This window comes from Penaeus japonicus, unplaced genomic scaffold (genome assembly GCF_977035675.1).
Source record: "Penaeus japonicus unplaced genomic scaffold, GWHDUDI00000001_assembly GWHDUDI00000003, whole genome shotgun sequence".
Lineage (NCBI taxonomy): Eukaryota > Metazoa > Arthropoda > Malacostraca > Decapoda > Penaeidae > Penaeus > Penaeus japonicus.
The window spans coordinates 38109479-38119478 of NW_028234405.1; the positions used below are offsets into that span (position 1 = coordinate 38109479).

Sequence of the window (10000 nt, forward strand, 5' to 3'; positions counted from 1 at the left end):
GGTAAATCACAGTTTCAAACAGAGAGACACCCCCCAACAGAACACAACCGAAACCCTCCCATTCAGCTTAAAATATAAAAAAAACCACAGATTTCTTTTATATTCACCATGGGTCTTTCTAGTATGGAACACAATTCCCATATTATATTTCCAAATATTCTCCCTTTTCTGCAGAGGTAGTCACCCCTACCTCACAGGTCTAGCAGTAGCTGGTGGCATATTCTACTGGGGTGCAGAAGGAGCCATTCTAGGACCTTTGCTGTTGTGTATCCTGAAAGTTGCTACCAATATCTATTCTTCACTCATTCAGTCGCCAGCAGATATCACCAGACGCTTTGGTAAACTGAGGAGGTAGGTATCTTTGTTCAGGGATTTTGAGGTACGAAAGTAATTTTATCTAGTTGCAGAGTCTAACCCATGTATCTCATACTAAACCCAAGACTAGGTGATTTGAAAATATCACAGCATCATAAAAAGATCCTCAAGTAATACTTGGTCCATAAAAAACAGGAGCATATAGCATTAGCTTATGATTTGTTTTTGGTGTGCGGTATTCTGTTGGGCGGTTTAGTACGCTGTTTGTGGAGGTTTTAAATTTTTTAAGACATGTTGTTTTATAGATTAGACTTAGGTGGAACTAGATGAATAAACCTACTAGCGCTTATGGTATCTGTTGGGGTTGGACAGGGGGGTCTGAACACAGTGTTGGGTGTATGAGGTCTCGAAGTTGAGAGGGTGTGGTGGGGGATTATAATTTAGTGGGATATTTGGGGGTAAATGGGATAGAGTCACGTCAATAGTGTCATGTATGGAGTAGGTGCATGAGAGATCTCGCGGGGCGAAAGGTCAGATTGGGGGTTGCACAGGAGGTCAAACACAATAAAGAAAGGGCGACAGAGACATAGGCAAAGTAACGAACGGAAAGATAGACATTTGGCCGGACGAAGCCCCCGCCAGTGGAGGCGGACGGACGCCCGTCCCCTCCGGGCTGAACGGGATGTGGGGGTGAGAACAGGAAGGAAGAAAAGAAAGAAAGGGGGCGGACACAAGAACAAGCCCAGCAGACGCCGCCCGACCGACATAAAGCCCGACGACAGGGAGCGAAGGAAGAAAGAGGACGAGCATAGAAAGCCAGAAGGGGCAAGAAACACGAGGCCGCCAGACCAAAGACTCAGAAAGCCAGGAATGAGAAAGTGCAAAGGAACGAACAACGAATGAAAGCAAAGAAAAAGACAGAAAAGGGGGCACGGGGGGAAAGGGACAGCCACAGCCCGGACCGCCCGAAAGAGGGAACGTGGAAGGCAAGGGCAGGCACAGTAAAGACAGCAAGGAAGCCCGGAGGGAAGGAGAAAGGAATTCAGGAAAGTAGGTAAGCGAGGACGGGAAGCGACACGAAAGGAGCACACGACACCGCAAGAACGAGAAATGCAGGAAGACAGCCAGAAACACAGCACAAACAAGCATAAAGAACGACACGGGAGACAAGACCGCAAGGGTACCAAGCTGGAAGAGAGAAAGGTGAAGAAGGAAAGCGAGAAGGGCAGACGAGGCACAGCTATCGAGGGCAAGCAGAAGAGAGAGAAAATTGCGAGAAAGAAGTAAGAGGGACGGAACATAGAATATGGGAGGAGAAGAAAGCGAAAGGAAGAACGAGAAAGCGCACGCGAAAGAGAACAGAGCAAGAGACAGCGACCAGAGAAAGAGAAAGAGCACTAGAGAAGTAGAGAAATGAGGAAATAGACAAAGAGAAAGACGCGAGCCCTGGAACGCCACAAAAGGCAGCTTGGACCCGAAAAGGACGAGAGGACGTGACGAGAGAAAGATAACTACGAGGACAGCAGTCGAGAGAAAGCCTTGAGCGAAAGCAGTAAGGGGAAGGGCATAGATATGGCGGACAGAGAGAAAGAGACAGCGACAGTAGCAAGACAGAGAAGAGAAAGGAAAGAGAACGAGAAAGGAGACAGCGACTAGGCGAAAGAGCCAGTAGAAATAGCGACGAGGACAGCAAATGATACCCGCACGGGAAAAGCAATAAAAAAAAACAATACGAGGAGACGAGCGACGAGACGAGAAGAAGACGATCCTAGAGACACGACGAGAGAGTGAGATGCGAGCTCATCTTGAGTGAACGAACGTAGAGGGGAAGTACATAGATACTGGAGGAAGAAAGAGAAAGAGCACAGAGCACGTATCACACGACGAACGAGAAAGCGAACAGAGCACGCGAAAAAGCGAAAAAAGCGCAAGCGACAGAAGAACGAGAAAGGGGGGAGGGGGAAACAACAAGGCAGAGCCCGAGAGAACAGAGAATAAGAGCGCGCGAGCGAGACGAGCGAGTCGAGAGAGCGCGAGAGAGAGAGCGGAGCTAGATAGTAGAGCGAGAGAGAGCGAGCGATCGAGCGCGAACGAGAGCCGACGAGAGCGAGCGAGAGAGAGAGAGAGAGCGAGAGAGCGCAGCGAGAGAGAAGCGAGCGCGAGAGATCGCGAGAGAGAGAGGCTGCGAGCGAGAGAGAGAGAGACAAGCGGCCGAGAAGCGCGCGTCGCGAGAGAGCGCGAAGAGAGGCGGAAGAGAGCGCGCGCGAAGAGAGGCGACGAGAGAGATCAAGCCGGCGAGACGCGCGAAAGGCGCGACGCGTGAGCTAGAGAAAGAGGCACGACAATAAGTCCGAACGAGAAAGCGCAGAGAGGCAGAGAGCGCCGAGCGCGAGAGAGAGCGAGAGATCTCCAGAAAGCGCGCGAGCCGCTGAGCGAGAGAAGAGACGCGCGGCGCGGCGCGCTCGATGGCGAGAGAAAACCGAGCACACCACGAGAGATAGCACGCCTCAAGAGAGCGCGAAAGAGCAAGAGAGAGGAAAGACGACAGCGGAGCGACAGAGAGCGGCGTAAGCGCGCGCGAGACAGCACACGAGAGAGAGAGAGAGAGCAGAGTAGAGAGGAGCTAGAGAGGAGAGCGAGAGAGCGAGCGAGGGAGAGAGAAAAGGAGAAAGAGAGAGCGACACGAGAAATAGAGAGAGAAGAGACAGAATAGCAGAGAACGAGAGAAACGCTCGAGAGCAACGAGAGAGAGTAGACAGAGAGAGCTTACGAACATCTACGCGGGAGATGCCGAAATCGAGCGAGCTCTGAAATCACAGAACTCATCAACACGCTCAAGACACCCCCTCCCTCTCTCCCCTCTCCCTCTCTCCTCCCTCCCTCTCCCTCCTCTCCCTCCCCCCCCCCCCTCTCTCCCCCTCCCTCTCTCCCTCCCTCTCTCCCCCCCCCTCTCTCCCTCCCTCTCTCTCTCTCCCTCTCTCCCTCCCTCCCCTCCCTCTCCCTCCCCCTCCCTCCCTCCCCCTCCCCCCCCCCTCCTCTCTCTCTCTCTCTCTCTCTCTCTCTCTCTCTCTCTCTCTCTCTCTCTCTCTCTCTCTCTCTCTCTCTCTCTCTCTCTCCCCCTCCCTCTCCCCCTCTCTCTCCCCCCCCCTCCCTCTCTCTCCCTCTCTCCCTCCCCCTCCCTCCCTCTCTCCCTCTCTCCCTCTCTCCCCCTCCCTCCCTCTCTCCCTCCCTCTCTCCCTCTCTCCCTCCCTCCCCCCCTCTCTCCCTCTCTCCCCCTCCCTCTCCCTCCCTCCCTCCCTCTCTCCCCCCTCTCTCCCCCTCTCCCTCTCTCTCTCTCTCTCTCTCTCTCTCTCTCTCTCTCTCTCTCTCTCTCTCTCTCTCTCTCTCTCTCTCTCTCTCTCTCTCTCTCCTCTCTCTCTCCCCTCTCCCTCCCTCTCCCTCTCTTCCCTCTCCCTCTCTCCTCCCTCTCTCCCTCTCTCCTCCCTCCTCTCCCTCTCTCCCTCCCTCTCTCCCTCTCTCCCTCTCTCCCTCTCTCCCTCTCTCCCTCCCCCCCTCCCTCCTCTCTCCCTCTCTCCCTCTCTCCCTCATTTTCTCTCTTTCTCTTTTTTTCTCATTGCTATGTATTTCACTTTACATATCATTTATCTAGCTTTCTTGATATTACTTATGTGATATGGGTTAATATGGAAGGTGTAGAACTGATTTGTATTAGAAATAGGAACCAAATTCGTTGATTCTACATAGCATTAGTCCTTTGCATCTTTGAATATTTTTTTCAGAAAAAATAGGGATGGAATTTCATTTAGAATGAAACTTAATGACAAGAATTTTAAATGTATTGATGAATTCATGCCTCTTGAAGAGCTTGAACATTTCCTTGCAACACTTACAATGGTACTTGAATATGATGAGAAGCCTCCTTCCTATAAAAAATCAGATTTTAGTAAACTCTTTTAAAGTGTATCATAAACTTCTTTTACATGTGAAAACAACATTTTCAAGAGCTTGTATTAGTGTTATATTTTTCAACTTAAACCTTTTTAAAAGACATCAACTATGATTCCTATGAAGGTGTGTCTATAACCGAGAATTTCTGCTACAGAAAGTCGGAGGATTAGTTTCATCATAGATGAAAATATTTTTACTAGTTTGTAGTAGAATGCCATTTGTTAAAAAATGTGATTAGTTTTTTGCATATATAATATTCATATAGGTTTGTTGTATAGAATAGTGTTGGATAGTTTATTTCTGTTATGTTTAATTTAATATCTTTAGTCAGACTTTTAATGGGATATGCTGCAGTGCAGTTCAATTAGTGATTTTTGAAGAAGCTGAATTGCAATTTTGGAACATGAATTCAGCCTTTTTCCTTGATTTTCTCTGTTTGCTTTGTAGAGTACACTCAAGACATACACTCTCTCTTTTTCAGGAATCCTACTATTACCTGAGATCATTTATGGGACCAAGGTAATTTTGGATGGCTGTTAGATCTCTTTAAACCCATTGCAGGCAGGGGGCAACATGTTGATGCCATGAACATTTTTTACCATATGCAAGGGGTGTAAGGTCCACTGCCAATTTAGCTGTTTTGCCAAATAGCACTAGGAATGAGAAGAAGGAGGAGTATATATAGTTGTCAATAATTTATTTTTTATTTGTTACAATAAAGAAAATATTTTCCCAAACTATGTACTTCTTACATAAATTTGTGATATTGATGTCCACTGAGTGTACAAGGTACATTCCTCCATTATGTCTCACAATATGATGAAACGCAAAAAAGTGGACAAAATGTTCATTACTCTAATGTATAAAGGATCAGGGGTTGTTGGGTGATGCTTGAGTCCTCCTTGTTCCTCCAAACCTACCGAATGCCTGGCCTCAATGGGTTAATATATTATTCTTGTTTACACAGGAAGGTCAACTGTGTGAATATGAGGATATTGTCTTTATTCAACACATTAAAGAGAATTACAAGAAGCTTCAGCAAATGAAATCTGTTGATTAACCGCATTTTTTTTTTTTCTAGGGAAATTTTTTGATACATTTTGCCCAGGGAATTTGGCTCTAAATGAGTATAAGTAAGCTACAGATTGTAGAGTAATAACTCGCCTAAAAGTGCATTACTATGATCTTAAATTGGTTCCTTTCAAGTTTGGGTCCTCCTTTGTCCAGCAATGCACTGCATGAATAAATGTGCATGTAAAGTAAATGTTTTAATGTGAAATTTTAATTACCTAATCTACATTACATATTTGATGACATACAGCTTTTTGTTCTAATTGATAGAATGAGCCTCTTTTTAAAGCAGAATACTAAAATACAAAAAAGAAAGATATGATGATTCTTTTGTTTTAAGAGTATCACAAATTATGTGTTATTGCTATTGAGGTTAAAATGTTTTTTTTTCTGTAGTCCTGATCTTTTTTATTTATTTTTTGTTTTATGAGTAATAATCTTCCATATGTGTGTTATTTTTAAGATTATTATTATTCATTAATGTAATTAGATAATATGATTTGATGTTATGCAGCTTGTAGGAAATGACCATTTGTTTTGTAGTAATTAGTGAATGTGTATGATATCAATGCAGGCAATGATTTGTATGATATAGCTTATGTAGATTAGATTAACCCTCTCTGGACGGGTGGTACAGTACTGTACCGCTCATTCAAAAGCCCAGTGGCCGGGCGGCACAGTATTGTGCCAGCCATTTAATTGATTTAGGCCTAAACGTTCAAAACCCCCGGCATTGTGACATTCAAGGCTAGAATGCCCCCGTCGTGAGTGGGTTAACCCATTCCCGACGGGGGATTTCTAGCCTAGAATGTCCAAATGCCGGGGCTTTCGAATTATTAGGCCTAAATTAAATGAATAGCTGGCACCTGTGTGGGTTAATTGTTGCCTAATCATTTTTATAGGTAATATGTGTATTCTCTCTTTCTCTTTCCTTCATTTTCTTTCATTTTCTTTCCCTTTTTCCTCTCTCTCTCTCTCTCTCTCTCTCTCTCTCTCTCTCTCTCTCTCTCTCTCTCTCTCTCTCTCTCTCTCTCTCTCTCTCTCTCTCTCTCTCTCTCTCTCTCTCTCTTTCTCTCTCTTCTCTCTCTCTCTCTTCTCTCTTTCTCTCTTTCTCTCTTTCTCTCTTTCTCTCTTCTCTCTCTCTCTCTCTCTCTCTCTCTCTCTCTCTCTCTCTCTCTCTTCTCTCTCTCTCTCTCTCTCTCTCTCTCTCTCTCTCTCTCTCTCTCTCTCTCTCTCTCTTCTCTTCTCTCTCTCTCTCTTCTTCTCTCTCTTTCTCTCTCTTCTCTCTCCTCTCTCTCTCTCTCTCTCTCTCTCTCTCTCTCTCTCTCTCTCTCTCTCTCTCTCTCTCTCTCTCTCTCTCTCTCTCTCTCTCCCTCCCTCCCTCTCTCCCCCCCTCTCCCTGTCTCTCCCTCCCTCTCCCTCTTCCTGTCTTTCTTTCTCTTATTTACTTGTTTTGGAATGCCACTATAACCTTTAATTCATGGTATTGCTAGGTAAATTTTGCACTCTCCAACCTGCTTTTTGCCAGCTGATATTGACAATATTGTGTGATATATTTTTTAACCAAATGCTACTTCTCTACTTTTTCAGAAGTCTGAGTGATCTGCACTTGTAAGGAGCAAGAATGGTTCAGAACGGATAACAGCGGCTGTTCTGCAATCTCCAAATATTTGCTTTTAGCATTTAGAAGAGCTTTTGCTAAAGTGTTTGCAAAATTCATTAGATTTATTCCAGACTTGTGCCTTTTTTGGTAATGTAATGCCATCTGTGTTGTTGTTATATTCGAAATGTTAGAAGCTTATTAGGCAAGAGAATGATTGTAACTTATAGTTTTTTATATTTAGTTGAGTTATGCAGAGATTCATGAAGTATCTCTATGTCCACTAGGATCATAATCTTTATGCTTTTGTAATCTCATCCTAGTAACTTAACCAAACTTAAGATTACTGTTAAGGGAAAAGGTTGTAAATCAAATATATATATTTATATTCCATTTTTTAAAACTTGAGCTTGACAATCTGTTGAGTTTCCATATTGGAGTTGGGTCTGAACTTGATATTTGTTTTTCTGCTCTTCCCTATGTATATAGTAATGGATAATCATTGATTCACAGAAATGGTGCTATTAGAATGGTATCTCACAACTGCAGCTTTAATTAGGGATCCTGCTAACGGCATAGATGATGGTTTTTCAGCAGGAATGCTGGAATATCCCAAGGACTTCTTTTTATAATTACTTTGATGATTCTCATTATTCATATTACTGTTTTCTGTAGTAAAGCCAAAGGAAATAGGTCATGTACTACATTGATAGGAATTCATTTTAATTGTGAAGTAGGGAGGAATTGTGAATTTATAGAAGTGTATCATACAAATGTGTGTAGTGGAATTATACTCATAGGATTATAGTAAAAGAAAAAGTGAACAGAAGTTAGCTATATATACACATGTATGGTGTGGGTGTGGTTGTGGGCATGTTGATGGGTGGGTGTAGATGGATGGGTGTGGGTGGATTGATGGCATCTCACTTACACTTTTATATTCACCTTTCCCATCACCTTCCCCATCTGTTGAGTACACTTTCTGTAAATTCATGGTTTTCTTTTCTTACCAGTTTACAACATTTGTACTTTAATTTTGTTTTGCTAAACTTCACAATTGTATTTAGACTTCTCCTGGTGAGAATTATGGTCCATGAATATCTCAGCTTCTTTTGCCTTTGGTAGAAGACATGAACAGATAAATTTATCTGAAGGAATATGAGAAAGGCTAATTCTTTTAAGGTTGGAGGTAATATCTGATAGAATATGTAAGGGAAAATATTGTTTGAATTTAATCATACTTTCTAAAAGTATTTGTTACTGTTGAGACTAGTATGTCAAGTGGATGCTATTTTTAATAATGGTTTGGAAGGACAAATGTGATTTAGTTTTCTTTGATAATGAAAGTTTCATTTTAATGAATATAAGGTCAAGTTGGGAAGAAACCCAGTAAAAAAACAAATTTGTTTTTTAGGAATTATTATCATTATGATTTCAGCTTACTGTGATTATAAAAGTTGTAACACTTTAAAATTATGTTCCATACCATATCAAGAATACAGGTGATGTGTAAAAGAAGTTTCAACCTCCTATTATTGTGTAAAAACACCCTATTTCTCTCATCTCATATTTATTATATTTCTGACATCTCATCTTCCATTCTTATTGTTTTTTTTACTTGTTTGGGGTCACTTTTCTACAGCAGCTTCTTTCATTTTTTTCTATTAGGTATTTCATGTCTGGTAAATGTTTGATTAGATAGATTCATAATATTTTACCAATTACATTTAATGTATCTATATTCAAAGATCTTTTCTGGCCAGTTGATAGCCAAACTATTTTAGAAAAATTAGTGTATGTTTATATTATTTAATTCATTTTCAGTGGATACAATTCTAACTGAATGCTCTCTTTTCATACTCATACAATTCCTATTCCTTTTGCTTATAGTGTTGAGACTTACAATTCAAGCAAAGGGATTCTATGACATCTTCAGGTTTATATTAGTGGTCTCTCTGTTTATTGTGCTTGCAGTTTTTTCTGCTGTGATTTTTGTGCTCTAGAACTTTCAGGATTTGATATTTAAAACTTGTACAGGAATTGCAAGTAGGACAGCTTTTGAGAAACATTTTTATTGGTAGATATTACTTACTTTGTATTCTATGCTGTGCTGTTGTAATGGAAATGCTTCTTGTTGTAAAATAACTGGAAATTTATCATATGAAAGAATATTACTTAAGTGAAAATGGATGAAATTGCTTTTTACTGCTCAGCAGGTTACTGTATACATAACCTATATTTTTTCCTTCTCTCTTTTCTTTTAAGCTAATCGATGATATATAATAACCTTTAAAAAAACAATTTTGTGTTCTGTCCTTAATGAATAATAAAATCAGTCTGTATGTGTTATTTCCCTTTCTTTTTTATTATAGTATGAGGTCTGTCCCTATTTATGGTAGAAACTATAACATTTCTAGCAGAGATTTTTGTTTTCACCAATTAAAATATGCCATGTCATGTTTATTTTTTATAAGATGTTTGGAAACCGTTTGAAACTTTTCAAAATTATATATTATAAAATTAATATCAATGATGTAATACTGCAAATTAAGGGATTACAGTGAAAACATGTAATTTCGTTCATAATTTAACTAGAAAACTGAACAGAGGGAGGTTTAGAAATTAGTAAGATTTTTTTTTACTGCCTGAAGCACAGCAGCAAAATTTGGCTGTCAAGTTCTGTTCTGAGTTTAAGTTAAAAATAATATGGTTCCAGAGGAAGCTTTAAACATTAACAGGATAACAATACAATCTTTATTTGCACACTATCACCATTATCATCCACAGATCCTGAACAGTAATAACTGTTTTTAACACCATAACATAAAAATATAAAGGAATATAAAACTATAAAATATTGATCAATGTAAGAACTTTATACAATCTTGATTTTCAGTAACAAACTATTTGGATACAAAGCAAAAAATCAGTTGTTCCAATCATACTTTCAACACAATAAAATTTTGTTTGAAGAAGGAAAATAAATTAAAACTTTATTTAAGAGATTTTCTGTTTTTTTGGTAATCCAGATCAGTTGCTCCATGCTGGAGTTTTGAATCCCGAAGG

General features: G+C 41.0%; 2 protein-coding genes across 2 annotated transcripts in view; one reads left to right on the plus strand and one right to left on the minus strand.

Moving 5' to 3' along the window:
* The window catches only part of LOC122257371 (transmembrane protein 245), a 29797-nt gene extending 20527 nt beyond the window's left edge, over nucleotides 1-9270 (plus strand). Inside the window, exons 22-23 of the mRNA XM_086534799.1 lie at nucleotides 175-351; nucleotides 6925-9270. Coding sequence (XP_086390925.1) covers nucleotides 175-351; nucleotides 6925-6949 — 202 coding nt within the window. The 3' untranslated portion in view covers nucleotides 6950-9270. The remainder of the gene's footprint in view (nucleotides 1-174; nucleotides 352-6924) is intronic.
* A 401-nt stretch (nucleotides 9271-9671) lies between these two features.
* Nucleotides 9672-10000, minus strand: part of LOC122257373 (uncharacterized) — a 3723-nt gene continuing 3394 nt past the window's right edge. The window contains exon 2 of the mRNA XM_043022632.2: nucleotides 9672-10000. This exon is cut by the window's right edge and continues 755 nt beyond it. The gene's annotated coding sequence lies outside the window, so the exon portion shown is untranslated.